The 22774-nt window shown below is 43.6% G+C and overlaps 1 protein-coding gene across 1 annotated transcript in view; it reads left to right on the top strand.

Annotated features, from left to right (window-relative positions):
* nfatc1 (nuclear factor of activated T cells 1) overlaps nt 1-22540 on the top strand; it is a 79646-nt gene extending 57106 nt beyond the window's left edge. The window contains exons 7-10 of the mRNA XM_061931029.1: nt 4763-4818; nt 11221-11353; nt 12424-12894; nt 21926-22540. Of these exons, the coding sequence (XP_061787013.1) occupies nt 4763-4818; nt 11221-11353; nt 12424-12894; nt 21926-21981 (716 nt within the window). The 3' untranslated portion in view covers nt 21982-22540. The remainder of the gene's footprint in view (nt 1-4762; nt 4819-11220; nt 11354-12423; nt 12895-21925) is intronic.
* Nucleotides 22541-22774: the final 234 nt, after the last annotated feature.

Here is a 22774-nt window from a genome sequence, read left to right as displayed (position 1 = left end):
AAAATGTCAACGGTTTTGGTACATTTAAGACCTGGTTCTCATCGAGGCAGACTCCGATCAGGACTTCACAGAATCTTAGGTACTCCAAGGAACTGTTGGGTGTTCAGGGAATTCATGTCCTTGTGGTTTTGGTGGAGAGTGTAGCCTAGAAGTCATGTGGGGTAGACTCCAGCATCAGTTTTAGTAGGTTCCAGCATCAGTAGTCGTAGGTTCCAGAATCAGTAATAGTAGGTTCCAGCATTAGTAGTAGTAATTTTCGGCATCAGTAATAATAGGTTCCAGCATCAGTAGTAGTAGGATCCAGCATCAGTAGTTGTAGGATCCAGCATCTGTAGTAGTGTAGACACCTACATCAGTAGTGGTAAGTTCCAGCATCAGCAGTAGTAGGTTCCAGCATCAGTAATAGTAGGTTCCTACATCAGTAGTAGTAGGTTCCAACATCAGTAGTAGTAGGCTCCTACATCAGTAGTAGTAGGTTCCAGCAGCAGTAATAGTAAGTTCCAGCATCAGTAGTAGTAGGATCCAGCATCTGTAGTAGTAGGATCCAGCATCTGTAGTAGTAGGTTCCAGTATCTGTAGTAGTAGGTTCAGGCATCAGTAATAGTAGGTTCCAGCATTAGTAGTCATAAGTTCCAGCATCAGTAGTAGTAGGATCCAGCATCAGTAGTGGTAGGTTCCAACATCAGTAATAGTAGGTTCCAGCAGCAGTGGTACTAGGTTCCGACATCAGTAGTAGTAGGTTCCAGCATCAGTAGTAGTGTAGACTCCTATGTCAGTAGTATTAGTTTCCAACATCAGTAGTAGTAAGTTCCAGCATCAGTAGTAGTAGGTTCCAGCATCAGTAATAGTAGGATCCAACATCAGTAGTATTAGTTTCCAGCAGCAGTAGTAGTAGGTTCCAACATCAGTAGTAGTAGGTTCCAGCATCAGTAGTAGTGTAGACTCCTATGTCAGTAGTATTAGTTTCCAGCAGCAGTAGTAGTAGGTTCCAGCATCAGTAGTAGTGTAGACTCCTATGTCAGTAGTATTAGTTTCCTGCAGCAGTAGTAGTAGGTTCCAACATCAGTAGTAGCAAAGTCCAGCATCAGTAGTAGTAGGTTCCAGCATCAGTAATAGTAGGTTCCAGCATCAGTAATAGTAGGATTCCAGTAGTAGTAAATTCCAGCATCAGTAGTAGTAGGTTCCAGCATCAGTAATAGTAGGATCCAACATCAGTAGTAGTAAGTTCCAGCATCAGTAGTAGTAGATTCCAGCAGCAGTAGTAGTAGGTTCCAGCATCAGTAGTAGTAAGTTCCAGCATCAGTAGTAGTAGGATCCAGCATCTGTAGTAGTGTAGACTCCTGTCAGTAGTGGTAGATTCCAGCATCAGTAGTAGTAGGTTCCAGCATCAGTTGTAGTAGGTTCTAGCATCAATGGTAATAGGATCCAGCATCTGTAGTAGTGTAGACTCCTACATAAGTAGTGGTAGGTTCCAGCATCAGTAGTAGTAGGTTCCAGCATCAGTAGTAGTAAGTTCCCGCATCAGTAGTAGTAGGTTCCAGCATCAGTAATAGTAGGTTCCAGCATCTGTAGTAGTGTAGACTCCTACATCAGTAGTGGTAGGTTCCAGCATCAGTAGTAGTAGGTCCCTGCATCTGTAGTAGTGTAGACTCCTATGTCAGTAGTATGTAAGTTCCAACATCAGTAATAGTAGGTTCCAGCATCAGTAATAGTAGGTTCCTACATCAGTAGTAGTAGGTTCCAACATCAGAAGGTTCCAGACGTAAGTGAGGTGATGTTTCCTAGAGAGTGACAGCTGGAAGTGTTGCTCAGAAAGTAAACAGAAGACTTTCCTTCCCAAGTTCTCCTGAGTCTAATCCAAGCTGTCATGGCCTCTTTCATCGCTTGCCCCGCCTCCTTCCTCGCAGGCTCCGCCTCCCTTCCTCGCTTGCTCCGCCCTCACAGCTTCCTGTCCATCAAGAGGACTTGATTCAGTATCCAATTGGAAATCACCCCAAAACAGCAGTGTGCTCCTCTCAAATAGACGATCTTTGGTCCCTAAAAACAGCAATGCACTTCTGTCGTATAGAGGATCTTTGACTAACGTTTTGTGCAGCAGATTCATAACAATAGCAGAGTGCTCCTCTCATATAGAGGATCTTTGACCTGCATTAGGTTCTTAAAACAGCACAACACTCCTGTCACATATAGGATCTTTGACCTGCATTATGTCCTTAAAACAGCCGAACACTCCTGTCACATATAAGATCTTTGACCTGCATTATGCCCTTACAACAGCAGAACACTCCTGTCACATAGACAATCTTTGACCTTCATTATGTCCTTAAAACAGCAGAGCACTCCTGTCACATAGATGATCTTTGACCTGCGTTATGTCCTTAAAACAGCAGAATACTCCTGTCATATAGATGATCTTTGACCTGAATTAAGTCCTTAAAACAGCAGAACACTCCTGTCACATAGATGATCTTTGAACTTTGTTATGTCCTTTAAACAGCAGAACACTCCTGTCACATAGAGGATCTTTGACCTGCTTTATGTCCTTAAAACAGCAGAACACTCCTGTCACATAGATGATCTTTGACCTGCATTATGCCCTTAAAACAGCAAAACACTCCTGTCACATAGAGGATCTTTGACCTGCTTTATGACCTTAAAACAGCAGAACACTCCTGTCATAAAGATGATCTTTGAACTTCGTTTTGTCCTTAAAACAGCAGAATACTCCTGTCACATAGACAATCTTTGACCTTCATTATGTCCTTAAAACAGCAGAACACTCTTGTCACATAGACAATCTTTGACCTGCATTATGCCCTTAAAACAGCAGAACACTCCTGTCATATAGATGATCTTTGACCTGCATTATGCCCTTAAAACAGCAGAACACTCCTGTCACATAGAGGATCTTTGACCTGCTTTATGTCCTTAAAACAGCAGAACACTCCAGTCACATAGATGATCTTTGACCTGCATTATGCCCTTAAAACAGCAAAACACTCCTGTCACATAGAGGATCTTTGACCTGCGTTATGTCCTTCAAACAGCAGAACACTCCTGTCACATATAGGATCTTTGACCTTTATGTCCTTCAAACAGCAGAACACTCCTGTCACATAGACAATCTTTGACCTTCATTATGTCCTTAAAACAGCAGAACATTCCTGTCACATAGATGATATTTGACCTTCATTACGTCCTTCAAACAGCAGAACACTCCTGTCACATAGATATTTGACCTTCATTGCGTCCTTCAAACAGCAGAACATTCCTGTCACATAGATGATCTTTGACCTGCGTTATGTCCTTAAAACAGCAGAACACTCCTGTCACATAGATGATCTTTGACCTTTGTTATGTCCTTCAAACAGCAGAACATTCCTGTCACATAGATGATCTTTGACCTTCATTATGTCCTTAAAACAGCAGAACACTCCTGTCACATAGACAATCTTTGACCTGCGTTATGTCCTTAAAACAGCAGAACACTCCTGTCACATAGTTGATCTTTGACCTTCGTTATGTCCTTAAAACAGCAGAACACTCCTGTCACATAGATGATCTTTGACCTCCTTTATGTCCTTAAAAGAGCAGAACAGTCCTGTCACATAGACGATCTTTGACCTTCATTATGTCCTTCAAACAGCAGAACACTCCTGTCACATAGATGATCTTTGACCTGCATTATGCCCTTAAAACAGCAGAACACTCCTGTCACATAGATGATCTTTGACCTTTATGTCCTTCAAACAGCAGAACACTCCTGTCACAAAGATGATCTTTGACCTTTGTTATGTCCTTCAAACAGCAGAACACTCCTGTCACATAGATGATCTTTGACCTTCATTATGTCCTTAAAACAGCAGAACACTCCTGTCATATAGATGATCTTTGAACTTTGTTATGTCCTTAAAACAGCAGAACACTCCTGTCACATAGATGATCTTTGACCTTTGTTATGTCCTTAAAACAGCAGAACACTCCTGTCACAAAGAGGATCTTTGACCTTCATTATGCCCTTAAAACAGCAGAACACTCCTGTCACATAGATGGTATTTGACCTGCGTTATGCCCTTAAAACAGCACAACACTCCTGTCACATAGATGATCTTTGACCTTCATGATGTCCTTAAAACAGCAGAACACTCCTGTCACATAGCTGATCTTTGACCTTCATGATGTCCTTAAAACAGCAGAACACTCCTGTCACATAGATGATCTTTGACCTGCGTCATGTCCTTCAAACAGCACAACACTCGTGTCACATAGATGATCTTTGACTTGTGTTTGAATTGATGACTTTACAAAATAAAATAAAAATAGTTAGTGTAGAAGTTGTCACGTCGTAGCTCGCTAACAAAATATGTAGAGTTGCGAGGTCGAGGCAGCACAGATTCCGGCGAGCACTTTCGAGGCGACCTCTCACTTTCCAGACGTTTGCTGTGCTAACGAGCTGGCCAGCTGCTGGCGGATTCCAGAAGACCTTCAAGTCAAGGCCTCCGCACGACATGTCGCTCATCTCCTTGGAATGACTCAGCGTGTGTGTGTGTGTGTGTGTATGTGTGTGTGTGTGTGTGTGTGTGTGTGTGTGTGTGTGTGTGTGTGTGTGTGTGTGTGTTGCATCAGATGCGTCTCTGAGGACATGAGGTCAGACGCTGTGACGTGTGCTCGCTGCTTTCTCTATCACTGATGATGATAGCAGCCGCTTTCCATTTCTTCACGTCTGACACGGAACTTTCTTCTTCTCGTTTGTCTCGGCCAGACGGACATCACTTGTGGGAGACGGACGCCAAAGTGGACCGAGACGCCTCCAAGCATGTAAGCGACAAAGCACCTGAGACGATACTCAAAACATGTCCTCCATTCCAGACTCCATTGAGAAAGTGGCTGTTTTAACATGCCACTATGGCATCCCACTTCACACTCAAACTCACTTTTCTGTTACGTCCTCCATTCCAGACTCCATAGAGAAAGTGGCTGTTTTAACATGCCACTATGGCATCCCACTTCACACTCAAACTCACTTTTCTGTTACGTCCTCCATTCCAGACTCCATTGAGAAAGTGGCTGTTTTAACGCGCCACTATGGCATCCCACTTCACACTCAAACACACTTTTCTGTCACGTCCTCCATTCCAGACTCCATTGAGAAAGTGGCTGTTTTAACGCGCCACTATGGCATCCCACTTCACACTCAAACACACTTTTCTGTTACGTCCTCCATTCCAGACTCCATAGAGAAAGTGGCTGTTTTAACGTGTCACTATGGCATCCCACTTCACACTCAAACACACTTTTCTGTTACGTCCTCCATTCCAGACTCCATTGAGAAAGTGGCTGTTTTAACGCGCCACTATGGCATCCCACTTCATACTAAAACATGCTTTTCTGTACGTTACGTCCTCCATTGCAGACTCCTTTGAGAAAGTGGCTGTTTTAACGTGCCACTATGGCATCCCACTTCACACTCAAACTCACTTTTCTGTCACGTCCTCCATTCCAGACTCCATTGAGAAAGTGGCTGTTTTAACGTGTCCCCATGGCATCCCGCTTCATACTAAAACATGCTTTTCTGTCGGTCTTGTCCTCCATTCCAGACTCCATTGAAAAAGTGTCTGTTTTAATGTGCCACTATGGCATCCCGCTTCACACTCAAACACGCTTTTCTGTCCATCAAGTCCTCCATGCCACTATGGCATCCCACTTCATACTAAAACACACTTTTCTGTTACGTCCTTCATTCCAGACTCCATTGAGAAAGTGGCTGTTTTAACGTGCCACTATGGCATCCCACTTCACACTCAAACTCACTTTTCTGTCACGTCCTCCATTCCAGACTCCATTGAGAAAGTGGCTGTTTTAACGTGTCCCCATGGCATCCCGCTTCATACTAAAACATGCTTTTCTGTCGGTCTTGTCCTCCATTCCAGACTCCATTGAAAAAGTGTCTGTTTTAATGTGCCACTATGGCATCCCGCTTCACACTCAAACACGCTTTTCTGTCCATCAAGTCCTCCATGCCACTATGGCATCCCACTTCATACTAAAACACACTTTTCTGTTACGTCCTTCATTCCAGACTCCATTGAGAAAGTGGCTGTTTTAACGTGCCACTATGGTATCCCACTTCACACTCAAACACACTTTTCTGTCACGTCCTCCATTCCAGACTCCATTGAGAAGTGGCTGTTTTAACGCGCCACTATGGCATCCCACTTCACACTCAAACACACTTTTCTGTCACGTCCTCCATTCCAGACTCCATTGAGAAAGTGGCTGTTTTAACGTGCCACTATGGCATCCCACTTCACACTCAAACAAGCTTTTCTGTCCATCAAGTCCTCCAGTCCAGACTCCATTGAGAAAGTGGCTGTTTTAACGTGCCACTATGGCATCCCACTTCACACTCAAACTCACTTTTCTGTCATGTCCTCCATTCCAGACTCCATTGAGAAAGTGGCTGTTTTAACGTGCCACTATGGCATCCCACTTCACACTCAAACTCACTTTTCTGTCATGTCCTCCATTCCAGACTCCATTGAGAAAGTGGCTGTTTTAACGTGCCACTATGGCATCCCACTTCACACTCAAACACACTTTTCTGTTACGTCCTCCATTCCAGACTCCATTGAGAAAGTGGCTGTTTTAACGTGCCACTATGGCATCCCGCTTCACACTCAAACTCACTTTTCTGTCACGTCCTCCATTCCAGACTCCATTGAGAAAGTGGCTGTTTTAACATGCCACTATGGCATCCCACTTCACACTCAAACAAGCTTTTCTGTCACGTCCTCCATTCCAGACTCCTTTGAGAAAGTGGCTGTTTTAACGCGCCACTATGGCATCCCACTTCACACTCAAACAAGCGTTTCTGTCCATCAAGTCCTCCATTCCAGACTCTATTGAGAAAGTGGCTGTTTTAACGTGCCACTATGGCATCCCACTTCACACTCAAACACGCTTTTCTTTCACGTCCTCCATTCCAGACTCCTTTGAGAAAGTGGCTGTTTTTACGTGCCACTATGGCATCCCGCTTCATACTCAAACACGCCTTTCTGTCCATCAAGTCCTCCATTCCAGACTCCATTGAGAAAGTGGCTGTTTTAACACGCCACTATGGCATCCCACTTCATACTAAAACATGCTTTTCTGTACGTTACGTCCTCCATTGCAGACTCCATTGAGAAAGTGGCTGTTTTAACGTGCCACTATGGCATCCCATTTCACACTCAAACACACTGTTCTGTTACGTCCTCCATTCCAGACTCCATAGAGAAAGTGGCTGTTTTAACATGCCACTATGGCATCCCACTTCACACTCAAACACGCTTTTCTGTCACGTCCTCCATTCCAGACTCCATTGAGAAAGTGGCTGTTTTAACGCGCCACTATGGCATCCCACTTCACACTCAAACTCACTTTTCTGTCACGTCCTCCATTCCAGACTCCATTGAGAAAGTGGCTGTTTTAACGTGCCACTATGGCATCCCACTTCACACTCAAACACGCTTTTCAGTCCATCAAGTCCTCCATTCCAGACTCCATTGAGAAAGTGGCTGTTTTAACGTGTCCCCATGGCATCCCGCTTCACACTCAAACACGCTTTTCAGTCCATCATGTCCTCCATTCCAGACTCCATTGAGAAAGTGGCTGTTTTAACGTGTCCCCATGGCATCCCGCTTCACACTCAAACACGCTTTTCTGTCACGTCCTCCATTCCAGACTCCATTGAGAAAGTGTTTGTTTTAACGTGTCCCCATGGCATCCCGCTTCACACTCAAACACACTTTTCAGTCCATCATGTCCTGCATTCCAGACTCCTTTGGGAAAGTGGCTGTTTTAACGCGCCACTATGGCATCCCACTTCACACTCAAACAAGCTTTTCTGTCCATCAAGTCCTCCAGTCCAGACTCCATTGAGAAAGTGGCTGTTTTAACGCGCCACTATGGCATCCCACTTCACACTCAAACAAGCTTTTCTGTCCATCAAGTCCTCCAGTCCAGACTCCATTGAGAAAGTGGCTGTTTTAACGTGCCACTATGGCATCCCACTTCACACTCAAACTCACTTTTCTGTCATGTCCTCCATTCCAGACTCCATTGAGAAAGTGGCTGTTTTAACGTGCCACTATGGCATCCCACTTCACACTCAAACACACTTTTCTGTTACGTCCTCCATTCCAGACTCCATTGAGAAAGTGGCTGTTTTAACGTGCCACTATGGCATCCCGCTTCACACTCAAACTCACTTTTCTGTCACGTCCTCCATTCCAGACTCCATTGAGAAAGTGGCTGTTTTAACATGCCACTATGGCATCCCACTTCACACTCAAACAAGCTTTTCTGTCACGTCCTCCATTCCAGACTCCATTGAGAAAGTGGCTGTTTTAACATGCCACTATGGCATCCCACTTCACACTCAAACACGCTTTACTGTCACGTCCTCCATTCCAGACTCCATAGAGAAAGTGGCTGTTTTAACATGCCACTATGGCATCCCACTTCACACTCAAACAAGCTTTTCTGTCACGTCCTCCATTCCAGACTCCATTGAGAAAATGGCTGTTTTAACGTGCCACTATGGCATCCCACTTCACACTCAAACACACTTTTCTGTCACGTCCTCCATTCCAGACTCCATTGAGAAAGTGGCTGTTTTAACATGCCACTATGGCATCCCACTTCACACTCAAACACGCTTTACTGTCACGTCCTCCATTCCAGACTCCATTGAGAAAGTGGCTGTTTTAACGTGCCACTATGGCATCCCACTTCACACTCAAACACGCTTTACTGTCACGTCCTCCATTCCAGACTCCATTGAGAAAGTGGCTGTTTTAACGTGCCACTATGGCATCCCGCTTCACACTCAAACTCACTTTTCTGTCACGTCCTCCATTCCAGACTCCATTGAGAAAGTGGCTGTTTTAACATGCCACTATGGCATCCCGCTTCACACTCAAACACACTTTTCTGTCCGATGTCTCTGCTGGACGTGGACCACTTCATTAGGCACACATGCCCCGCCTGTGCGCTGAGTGGAGACGCCGGTGCGGGGCCCTGGGAGTGTGTGGGAGATCTGGGAGGGGGATTAGCTTGGTGTGACACACTGCACCTGCTCGCGTCAACAGCAAGAGTTAGAAAACATCTGCTGTGAATACCTCAGTGTCTCCGTCACCGTGTGGGTGATTATTTACCTCTTTGGCAGCGAATAAAACGACTTACATCACATGGAGACGTGCAAACATGCTCGGTTAGCTACACGAGCACAATTATGTGAGCTAATTGCTAACAGTACATTTAAAATCATGCTAGGTTAGCAATGATTTTCTGCTCCGCCGCTCCCAGTCTGTGGAATGCTCTCCCTGACCACCTGAGGGCACCACAGACTGTGGATGCTTTAAAAAAAGGCTTAAAAACCCTTCTTTTAAAAAAAGCCTTTTTATAGATATATGCATACTAGTTCTAGCAATTAGGCTGTTCTAGTTTTTATTTTTATTTTTTTATTATCATTTTATTATTATTATTTTTTCAATACACTGTAGCACTTTTAGGGTGTTTGCTCAATGTAAAGTGCTTTTTACACATAAAATCTATTATTATTATTAGCTATGTGAACTACATGCTAACGTTACATTTAAAATCATGCTAGGTTAGCAACACTAGTATAGCTATATGAGCTACATGCTAACATTATATTTTAACATCATGCTAGGTTAGTAGCACTAGCATAGCTATGTGAACTACATGCTAACTTCACATTGTAACATCATGCTAAGTTAGCTACACTCGCATAGCTATATGAGCTACATGCTAACATTAAATTTCAACATCATGCTAGGTTAGAAACACGAGCACAATTATGTGAGCTACATGCTAACATTATATTTCGACATCATGCTAGGTTATCAACATGAGCACAGTTATGTGAGCTACATGCTAACATTATATTTCGACATCATGCTAGGTTAGCAGCACTAGTATAGCTATGTTGCTACATGCTAACATTATATTTCAACATCATGCTAGGTTAGAAACACGAGCACAGTTATGTGAGCTACATGCTAACATTATATTTCAACATCATGCTAGGTTAGAAACACGAGCAGTTATGTGAGCTACATGCTAACATTATATTTTGACATCATGCTAGATTAGCAGCACTAGTATAGCTATGTCGCTACATGCTAACGTTACATTTTACAATGGTAGGTTAGCAACACTAGCAAGCTATATGGGCTAAATGCTAACATTCAATTTTATAAAGCGATGAATGATTTTCGAGAATCGCTAAAAATATTTGACATCAATTCTCGAAAACTTAGAAAAAAATGTAACAAATTAAATATATTTTTTCATCAATTCGATATTTTTCTTTAGCGATTTTTAGAAAATTATGCATTCATAATTTTTGAGAATCGATCAGAAAAATGTCAATATTAATTTTTTTAAATGGTTCTCCAAAGTTATGAATCGTCTTAAAATAAATACAATTAAAATACAAATTTACACAAAAAATAAGGAACAATTTTACAAATTTGCAAAATTATTTAAAAAAAAAATCGAAAATACTGTTACTGATATTATTCTTATTATTTATACTGTTTTATAAATGTCTCCTTTTTTTAATATCATATATATCGTAAATATAATAAATATCATCATAAATATATGTATTTTTCTTTTCAATTGCTTTGTACATTTTTATCCCAAATATTGTACAGCTGGATTTAGTTCTTTTATTGCAGTGGTACAGAGCCCCTAAAGGGACATGGGGGAATTTTTTTTTTTTTATTTTTTTTTTTCAGACATGTATAAACTTTTTATAAAAAAACCAAAGTAAAATAAAAATAATAAAAACATTTTTTTTTTTTTTTTAATAAAAAGTTTCTCGTGCGCACGAGATACACGTCTGGAAAAAAAAAAATTTTAAAAAAATTATATATATTTTTTTCCCCCCATGTCCCTTTAGAGGCTCTGTACAGTGGTGATATTTTATTACAATATTTTGCTGAGCTTTAAACAGGCCCAAGAGACTGTTAGCCCCGCCCACCTGTCACTCACACAGCAGGAAGTAAGGCTTGTGGCCCCGCCCACTGCCATGTTAACGCCTCTGTAATGTCTTTTCACCAGCGAGCGCCTCCAAAATACACTTTCTTTGTTTTCTCCCACAATATTCAGACCTCAAACGTTCCTTTCCCTTTGTGTTCCGTCTTCCAGAACGTTCTGCTGGTGGAGACCCCGCCCTACAGGAACCAGCGACTGTCCTCGCCCGTCCACGTCAACTTTTACGTCTGCAACGGCAAGAGGAAACGAAGTCAATACCAGCGCTTCACCTACGTGCCTTCTAGCGGTGAACTACCACTTCATTTTATTTAGCTACATGCTAACCTCACATTTTAACATCATGCCAGGTTAATTAACAACATTAGCATAGATGTGTTAGCTACATGCTAACCTCACATTTCAACATCATGCCAGGTTAACAACATTGGCATAGATATGTTAGCTACATGCTAACATCCCATTTTAACATCATGCCAGGTTAACAACATTGGCATAGATGTGTTAGCTACATGCTAACATCACATTTTAACATCATGCCAGGTTAACAACATTGGCATAGATGTGTTAGCTACATGCTAACATCACATTTTAACATCATGCCAGGTTAACAACATTGGCATAGATATGTTAGCTACATGCTAACCTCACATTTCAACATCATGCCAGGTTAACAACATTGGCATAGATGTGTTAGCTACATGCTAACCTAACATTTTAACATTATGCCAGGTTAACAACATTGGCATAGATGTGTTAGCTACATGCTAACATCACATTTTAACATCATGCCAGGTTAACAACATTGGCATAGATGTGTTAGCTACATGCTAACATCACATTTTAACATCATGCCAGGTTAACAACATTGGCATAGATGTGTTAGCTACATGCTAACATCGCATTTTAACATCATGCCAGGTTAACAACATTGGCATAGATGTGTTAGCTACATGCTAACATCACATTTTAACATCATGCCAGGTTAACAACATTGGCATAGATGTGTTAGCTACATGCTAACATCACATTTTAACATCATGCCAGGTTAACAACAGTTAACCTAGTACCACCAAGCGCACTACTTAGTGCCTAGTACCACCAAGTACACACTACTTAATGCATATTACCAAGTGCACACTACCTAGTACCACCAAGTGCACTACTTAGTGCATAGTACCACCAAGTACACACTACTTAATGCATATTACCAAGTGCACACTTCCTAGTACCACCAAGTGCACTACTTAGTGCACACTACCACCGAGTACACACTATGTAGTGCATAAAACCAAGTGCACTGCGTGCTATCAAGTGCAGAAATGCGTTTACTCACCTGGCGCCGTCTCCTCTCTCCAGTTCCGACCATCAAAACAGAGCCGCGGGATGACTACGACGGCCCCCTGGTGGGCGCCCCGCGTGGGACCGGCCTCTCTCTGCAGCCGTGCTTCCCCGCCGCCGACCTGAGGCCCGGTGTGGTGGGCGGGGCTTACAGTCAGCAGAGATCGCCGACCGACCCCTCCCCGAGCAGCAGCCCCAAACTACACGACCTGTCGTCCCCCGCGCCGCCCTTCCCGATGTCCCACGTCTCCATCATCCGGGAGACCCCCGGTCGAGTCCAGCCGCCCGGCGTCTACCCGCCCGCCGTCTCCACGCCGGCTCCCGGACCGGAGGCGCCCTTCTCCCCGACTCCCTGCACCACCCCCGGCGGGAGCCCAGGCGGTCCTGGACAGGGCAAGGAGCCGGAGAAGGATGACGGCAGCCCCCCAGCGCTGGGAGTCAGCATCAAACAGGAACCCCAGGACCTGGACCAGATGTACCTTGATGATGGTGAGTAGAGTTCAGTGGTTAGGATCAGGCAAGGTACGTGACAGTACACCACCCACCCCCACCCACAGAGGAACCTCAAACAAGTCGCCATTGTGTCGCCCCACTTCCTGAGTGACGTGTGCTCCCGCAGCGACGCCAGGTGTCAGAACCATTCAAGTAAACCGCCCCGGGACCACAATGGCGCCTTTTTCATTGGCCGCCGTATTTGTGTGGCTTCTCACGTCACCCTCAGGTGTGGCGGTTCTGTGGTTAAAAAGTCAAAGAGTTTTTCCCCCGGGACATGAGTGTGTACTTTAGCGCCTATTAGGAGTTAGCGCTAATTAGCTTGGACGGGTGAGCGCTTCAGGCACTGACATGGACGCCTATTTCTGCGGGCGATCACACCCGAGTGACACCTGGTGTCTGGCCCACATCTTTGTGCGGCGTCCCATCAAACACTGGAAAGTCTGAATGTCTCGTCTGACCGCCACTTGAGCGTCTGGCCTCTTAAAGGGACGGCGCAGGTTTACACAACGTAGTCACACATGACACCTGGCAGACCTGAAAGAAGCATTTTATTTTGAAAAGCTTTAAACTGACTTTCTTTTTTGGTCTGCAACTTGCATACATTCTTTTTTTTCTTGATTTGATTGAATTGTCACAAATGATGACTGCACTATCTATTTATTTAGCCAAGTGCACTACAACCAAGTGCACACTACAACCAAGTGCACTACAACCAAGTGCACACTACAACCAAGTGCACACTACAACCAAGTGCACACTATAACTAAGTACACTACAACCAAGTACACTACAACCAAGTGCACACTATAACCAAGTGCACTACAACCTAGTGCACACTATAACCAAGTGCACACTACAAGCAAGTCCACTACAACCAAGTGCACACTATAACCAAGTGCACACTACAACCAAGTGCACACTATAACCAAGTGTACTACAACCAAGTGCACACTATAACCAAGTGCACTACAACCAAGTGCACACTATAACCAAGTGCACTACAACCTAAGTGTACACTACAACCAAGTGCACACTACATAGTGTGTACAACCAAGTCTACACTATACAATGCATACTACCAAGTACACTCCACCTAGTGCATAGTACCACCATGTGTACACACTACGGAGTGTGTACTACATAGTGTGTACGTGCAAACTACTAATGAGTAGTAGATTCTTCCTCGTCAGCACACAACTAGTAGTACATGTGGTTACTTACTTGTACTTATGTAGTAGTACTGGTTACTTACTAGTACGTATGTAGTGGTACTGGTTACTTACTAGTACATATGTAGTAGTACTGGTTACTTACTAGTACGTATGTAGTAGTACTATGCTGTACATAGTACATGTGGTTACTTACTAGTACATATGTAGTGTTACTGGTTACTTACTAGTACGTATGTAGTGTTACTGGTTACTTACTAGTACATATGTAGTAGTACTATGCTGTACGTAGTACATGTGGTTACTTACTTGTACTTATGTAGTAGTACTGGTTACTTACTAGTAAGTATGTAGTAGTACTGGTTACTTACTAGTATGTATGTAGTAGTACTGGTTACTTACTAGTACATATGTAGTGGTACTGGTTACTTACTAGTACGTATGTAGTAGTACTATGCTGTACATAGTACATGTGGTTACTTACTAGTACTTATGTAGTAGTACTGGTTACTTACTAGTACGTATGTAGTAGTACTATGCTGTACGTAGTACATGTGGTTACTTACTAGTACATATGTAGTGGTACTGGTTACTTACTAGTACGTATGTAGTAGTACTATGCTGTACGTAGTACATGTGGTTACTTACTAGTAGGTATGTAGTAGTACTGGTTACTTACTAGTAGGTATGTAGTAGTACTATGCTGTACGTAGTACATGTGGTTACTTACTAGTACTTATGTAGTAGTACATGTGGTTACTTACTAGTAGGTATGTAGTAGTACTGGTTACTTACTAGTACATGTGTAGTGGTACTGGTTACTTACTAGTAAGTATGTAGTAGTACTGGTTACTTACTAGTATGTATGTAGTAGTACTGGTTACTTACTAGTATGTATGTAGTAGTACTGGTTACTTACTAGGACGTATGTAGTAGTACTATGCTGTACATAGTACATGTGGTTACTTACTAGTACTTATGTAGTAGTACTGGTTACTTACTAGTACGTATGTAGTAGTACTGGTTACTTACTAGTACGTATGTAGTAGTACTATGCTGTACGTAGTACATGTGGTTACTTACTAGTACATATGTAGTGGTACCGGTTACTTACTAGTACGTATGTAGTAGTATTGGTTACTTACTAGTATATATGTAGTAGTACTGGTTACTTACTAGTACGTATGTAGTAGTACTATGCTGTACGTAGTACATGTGGTTACTTACTAGTACATATGTAGTGGTACTGGTTACTTACTAGTACGTATGTAGTAGTACTATGCTGTTCGTAGTACATGTGGTCACTTACTAGTAGGTATGTAGTAGTACTGGTTACTTACTAGTAGGTATGTAGTAGTACTATGCTGTACGTAGTACATGTGGTTACTTACTAGTACTTATGTAGTAGTACATGTGGTTACTTACTAGTACTTATGTAGTAGTACATGTGGTTACTTACTAGTAGGTATGTAGTAGTACTGGTTACTTACTAGTACATGTGTAGTGGTACTGGTTACTTACTAGTATGTATGTAGTGGTACTGGTTACTTACTAGTACATATGTAGTAGTACTGTTACTTACTAGTACGTATGTAGTAGTACTATGCTGTACGTAGTACATGTGGTTACTTACTTGTACGTATGTAGTAGTACTGGTTACTTACTAGTACGTATGTAGTAGAACTGGTTACTTACTAGTACGTATGTAGTAGTACTATGCTGTACGTAGTACATGTGGTTACTTATTAGTACGTATGTAGAAGTACTGGTTACTTACTAGTATGTATGTAGTAGTTCTATGCTGTACGTAGTACGTGTGGTTACTTACTAGTATGTATGTAGTAGTACTATGCTGTACATAGTACATGTGGTTACTTACTAGTACGTATGTAGTAGTACTGGTTACTTACTAGTACGTATGTAGTAGTACTGGTTACTTACTAGTATGTATGTAATAGTACTATGCTGCACGTAGTACTTGTGGTTACTTACTAGTACTTATGTAGTAGTACTGGTTACTTACTAGTACGTATGTAGTAGTACTGGTTACATACTAGTACGTATGTAGTAGTACTATGCTGTACATAGTACTTGTGGTTACTTACTCGTACTTATGTAGTAGTACTGGTTACTTACTAGTACGTATGTAGTAGTACTGGTTACATACTAGTACGTATGTAGTAGTACTATGCTGTACATAGTACTTGCGGTTACTTACTCGTACTTATGTAGTAGTACTGGTTACTTACTAGTATGTATGTAATAGTACTATGCTGTATGTAGTACATGTGTTTACTTACTAGCACGTATGTAGTAGTACTATGCTGTACATAGTACTTGTAGTTACTTACTAGTACTTATGTAGTAGTACTGGTTACTTACTAGTATGTATGTAATAGTACTATGCTGCACGTAGTACTTGTGGTTACTTACTAGTACTTATGTAGTAGTACTGGTTACTTACTAGTACGTATATAGTAGTACTGGTTACATACTAGTACGTATGTAGTAGTACTATGCTGTACATAGTACTTGTGGTTACTTACTCATACTTATGTAGTAGTACTGGTTAATTACTAGTACGTTTGTAGTTGTACTATGCTGTACATAGTACACGTGGTTACTTAATGGTACGTATGAAGTAGTACTATGCTGTACGTAGTACATATGTAGTAGTACTGGTTACTTACTAGTACGTATGTAGTAGTACTATGCTGTACATAGTACTTGTGGTGACTTACTGTACTTATGTAGTAGTACTCGTTACTTACTAGTACGTATGTAGTAGTATTATGCTGTACGTAGTATATGTGGTTACTTATTAGTACGTATGTACTAGTACTATGCTGTACATAGTACATGTGGTTACTTACTAGTACGTATGTAGTAGTATTGGCTACTTACTTGTATGTATGTAGTAGTACTGGTTACTTACTAGTACGTATGTAGTAGTACTATGCTGTATGTAGTACATGTGGTTAATTACTCGTACGTATGTAGTAGTACTGGTTACTAGTACGTATGTAGTAGTACTATGCTGTACGTAGTACATGTGGTTACTTACTAGTACTTATGTAGTAGTACTGGTTACTTACTAGTACGTATGTAGTAGTACTATGCTGTACATAGTACTTGTGGTTACGTACTAGCACGTATGAAGTAGTACTATGCTGTAAGTAGTACATATGTCGTAGTACTGGTTACTTACTAGTACGTATGTAGTAACAAGAGGAAGTATTTATTAAGTCCAAAGTACTTTATCGTTGTCTGGCCACAATATTTGTGTACTTTTTAGTCCAGTTTTTTTGAACGCTCCATCAAGTTTTTATTGTCGGGACGTGGACTTTCTACAGACTTGACTTCAAGTCCAGAAGGAGCGGCCTGCAGTCAGCCAGTAGGAGCCCAGAGACCGGGGCCAAGAACATCCCGCGGCTTGTGGTCTGGACTAGTAAAATACCGGGGCGGGGGGAGGGTCTCCTGGTCCTGCCAGACTTGGTCCATCCACACAATGTTGCTTCTCCCCCCTAATTGTTTGGGAGTTCCTCGTCCGTCTGGGCTTTCCTGGCTGCCGAACCCGTCTCAGTATCAGGCGCCGCCAGCTGCGGGGGCCAGGAAGTCCGTGCCCGGGTGACTTCATATCAAAGTCCGCGGTTCACGTCCGAAACGTGACTCCGCAAACAGGAAGTCCTCCTCGTAAACAATGGAGGACATTTTTCTTCTTCCTGTTCTGAAAGCCCGTCCACCGATCTGCAAAAAACTGGGCGCCCGCCCTGGAAGTGTTCGATGAGCGCCCTCTCGCCCGCGGCGTCACTATTTTTAGCGCCCCTTTTGTAAACACGTCCGCCAATCAATATATATATATATATATTTCAATTAGACTCTCAGCTTTAAATGTGGCGGCAGGGTGAAAAGTAGGCCATGGCGACCGGTGGATACAAACAAAGTGGGCCAAAGAGTTCCCGGGGTGGTGAAGGCACAGTGCTGCCCCCGTGAGGCCGTAGTTGGGACTACTACAAGGCACAAATTTGCCTCCATGAGGTCATAGTTGGGACTACTACAAGGCACAGTTTTTCCCCCGTGAGGCCATAGTTGGGACTACTACAAGGCACAGTTTTTCCCCCATGAGGTCGTAGTTGGGACTACTACAAGGCACAGTTTTGCCCCCATGAGGCCATAGTTGGGACTACTACAAGGCACAGTTTTGCCCCCGTGATGCCATAGTTGGGACTACGACAAGGCACAATGCTGCCCCCGTGAGGCCATAGTTGGGACTACTACAAGGCACAGTTTTGCCCCCGTGAGGCCATAGTTGGGACTACTACAAGGCACAGTGCTGCCCCCGTGAGGCCATAGTTGGGACTACTACAAGGCACAGTGCTGCCCCCGTGAGGCCATAGTTGGGACTACTACAAGGCACAGTTTTTCCCCCATGAGGTCATAGTTGGGACTACGACAAGGCACAGTTTTGCCCCCGTGAGGTCATAGTTGGGACTACGACAAGGCACAGTTTTGCCCCCGTGAGGCCATAGTTGGGACTACGACAAGGCACAGTTTTTCCCCCATGAGGTCATAGTTGGGACTACGACAAGGCACAGTTTTGCCCCCGTGAGGCCATAGTTGGGACTACGACAAGGCACAGTTTTGCCCCCGTGAGGTCATAGTTGGGACTACTACAAGGCACAGTTTTGCCCCCGTGAGGCCATAGTTGGGACTACTACAAGGCACAGTGCTGCCCCCGTGAGGCTGTAGTTGGGACTACTACAAGGCACAGTTTTGCCCCCGTGAGGCCGTAGTTGAGACTACTACAAGGCACAGTTTTGCCCCCGTGAGGTCATAGTTGGGACTACGACAAGGCACAGTTTTGCCCCCGTGAGGCCATAGTTGGGACTACTACAAGGCACAGTTTTGCCCCCGTGAGGCCATAGTTGGGACTACTACAAGGCACAGTTTTCCCCCATGAGGCCGTAGTTGGGACTACTACAAGGCACAGTTTTGCCCCCGTGAGGTCATAGTTGGGACTACTACAAGGCACAGTTTTGCCCCCGTGAGGTCATAGTTGGGACTACTACAAGGCACAGTTTTTCCCCCGTGAGGCCATAGTTGGGACTACTACAAGGCACATTTTTGCCCCCGTGAGGTCATAGTTGGGACTACTACAAGGCACAGTGCTGCCCCCGTGAGGCCGTAGTTGGGACTACTACAAGGCACAGTTTCGCCCCCATGAGGCCATAGTTGGGACTACTACAAGGCACAGTTTTGCCCCCGTGATGCCATAGTTGGGACTACTACAAGGCACAGTGCTGCCCCCGTGAGGCCATAGTTGGGACTACTACAAGGCACAGTTTTGCCCCCATGAGGCCATAGTTGGGACTACTACAAGACACAGTGCTGCCCCCGTGAGGCCATAGTTGGGACTACTACAAGGCACAGTGCTGCCCCCGTGAGGCCATAGTTGGGACTACTACAAGGCACAGTTTTTCCCCCATGAGGCCATAGTTGGGACTACTACAAGGCACAGTTTTGCCCCCATGAGGCCATAGTTGGGACTACTACAAGACACAGTGCTGCCCCCGTGAGGCCATAGTTGGGACTACTACAAGGCACAGTTTTTCCCCCATGAGGCCATAGTTGGGACTACTACAAGGCACAGTTTTGCCCCCATGAGGCCATAGTTGGGACTACTACAAGACACAGTGCTGCCCCCGTGAGGCCATAGTTGGGACTACTACAAGGCACAGTTTTTCCCCCATGAGGCCATAGTTGGGACTACTACAAGGCACAGTTTTGCCCCCATGAGGCCATAGTTGGGACTACTACAAGACACAGTGCTGCCCCCGTGAGGCCATAGTTGGGACTACTACAAGGCACAGTTTTTCCCCCATGAGGCCATAGTTGGGACTACTACAAGGCACAGTTTTGCCCCCATGAGGCCATAGTTGGGACTACTACAAGACACAGTGCTGCCCCCGTGAGGCCATAGTTGGGACTACTACAAGGCACAGTTTTTCCCCCATGAGGCCATAGTTGGGACTACTACAAGGCACAGTTTTGCCCCCATGAGGCCATAGTTGGGACTACTACAAGACACATTGCTGCCCCCGTGAGGCCATAGTTGGGACTACTACAAGGCACAGTGCTGCCCCCGTGAGGCCGTAGTTGGGACTACTACAAGGCACAGTTTTGCCCCCTGGGACTACTACAAGGCACAGTTTTGCCCCCTGGGACTACTACAAGGCACAGTTTTGCCCCCGTGAGGCCGTAGTTGGGACTACTACAAGGCACAGTTTTGCCCCCGTGAGGCCGTAGTTGGGACTACTACAAGGCACAGTTTTGCCCCCATGAGGCCATAGCTGGGACTACTACAAGGCACAGTTTTGCCCCCGTGAGGCCATAGTTGGGACTACTACAAGGCACAGTTTTGCCCCCTGGGACTACTACAAGGCACAGTTTTGCCCCCTGGGACTACTACAAGGCACAGTTTTGCCCCCGTGAGGCCATAGTTGGGACTACTACAAGGCACAGTTTTGCCCCCGTGAGGCCATAGTTGGGACTACGACAAGGCACAGTGCTGCCCCCGTGAGGCCATAGTTGGGACTACTACAAGGCACAGTGCTGCCCCTGTGAGGCCATAGTTGGGACTACTACAAGGCACAGTGCTGCCCCTGTGAGGCCATAGTTTGGGACTACTACAAGGCACAGTTTTCCCCCATGGGGCCATAGTTGGGACTACTACAAGGCACAGTGCTGCCCCCGTGAGGCCATAGTTGGGACTACTACAGAATTGTAGTATCTACCAGGCTAACCAGCCTTCCAGTACCAGGTTTGATTCAAGCACATCTTGGCCCAAATTTGACTACACTCTTACCCTTAGGACCCAAAAGGGATCCACCCATAAAAATGTCCGAAGTCAACAATATTTGTATTTATTTATTTTTTTTACTTTGAAGGCTTGAAATCCTTTAAACAACCTCAGATCTATCTATTGATATCAACTTTTTATTATTATTTTTAAATGGTTTTGTGGCCCTTTTGTCAAAAAAAATAACAAGTTCTCTAAAAACAAGTTGCATCGTGAAATATTTGAGGTTGGGTAATTACAGCCTTGAGTAGTTCAATAATTAACGACAACATTGAGTAGGGAAAAAACATGTTTTTTTATATGTTATATATAGCAGCCATGTTATAAATAACACGATTAATTGAGTTAAATGGCAGTTTAACTCGTTTCCGCTTAACAAAGCTCTGAGATTTACGCCGGTGGTTATTTGGCGCCGTCTGCTTGTTAAAGGGGAAAAACGCAATGACAGAAAAACTATATTTTCTTGTTTTTCAATTGGCAAGGATGAGGTTCGTTAGGTTTTCACGGAAAAATCTTCGTAATATACCAGGATTGCAGTCTGTTACAAAATCGCAGTTCTAATGGGAGTCAATCAGGTCTGAGGAAATGTGTGAATACTTTCTTTGTATCCAATCAAAAACACAATGCAGTTTTTTTTTTTTTTTAAAACACCAAAATTTTAGACCCTAAATATTTTGGTCACTTAAGGATTCGATCTGAATGTATTTCCCGGGGTGACTATTCAATTTAGAAGTGATTCTCGATTCAAACCGATTCTTGCAATGTTTTATTTTGTATAATAAATATATTTAAACGCTATATTAAAAAGGCGCCATGGCGTTTGTTGTCATCCCCTATCCTTCTTCCCGGCCACTAGGGGGCACTGTGACTTTAGTTCGGCGACATCATCGCTTTCTCATTCCCGGGAAATGTCTGTGTTTAGCCTGTTTGTTTGGAACCAAATGAACATCATCCAAACGGTTCTGGCTAATCCTGGTTGTGTTTTTGTGTCTTCCAGTCAACGAGATCATCAGAAACGACCTGTCCAGCATCTCGGTCCACAGCCACGCGTAGCCAGGACGCGGCGGGGACCGACCACGTGCCTTCGGGTGTTGTTGATGTTTTGGACCTTTTCCGCGTAGCGAGCATTGTTTTGTCCCTACGCTGCACTTTAGAGATGATGTACGCAAAGCAATATATAACGAGCTAGTTTACAACCAAAAACGTTCCTACGACCCTTGATCAGGACTCAAACGTGTTTTTGTTCAAAGCCCTCCTTTTTACGCTTTCATGCACTTACTGTACAGTTTTGAAGAAATATATATTTTTATGCATCTTTGACGGCGTGAACAAATCATCTCAAATGTAGTCCAGTCTGCTTGATGCTGACCGAGTATTTGGTAGTACTTCCTTGTGTGTATTTATTCTGCTTGCATGTGCTCTGTGTACCCGTGTGTATCGTCTATCGTGCCGCCGAGTATTTCCACTCCTTACTCGTATTTATGAGTCTTCATGCTTTGCCGATGGAGAAGCGAAGACTTGTTGATATAATCTGCAGCCAATTATTCTTGCTCTCGCTATAGAAAACTGGTTCTTGGGGAGTATTTTTATATTGCACTTGATAATTTGATAAACCAAATAAAAATCTTTTTTGTATGACAGTATTTTTGTCATGTTTGTCCATATATTTACTGGTCCTTCATGATGGTATATGCACACTCACACACACACACACACACACACACACACACACACACACACACACACACACACACACACACACACACACATATATATAGACATACATATACATATATATATATATGTCTATATATACGTATGTATAATATACATATATATACATAAA

The sequence above is a fragment of the Nerophis lumbriciformis genome, linkage group LG37 (genome assembly GCF_033978685.3).
Source record: "Nerophis lumbriciformis linkage group LG37, RoL_Nlum_v2.1, whole genome shotgun sequence".
In the NCBI taxonomy this organism is placed as follows: domain Eukaryota; kingdom Metazoa; phylum Chordata; class Actinopteri; order Syngnathiformes; family Syngnathidae; genus Nerophis; species Nerophis lumbriciformis.
This window is presented reverse-complemented; position numbering and strand designations above follow the sequence as displayed.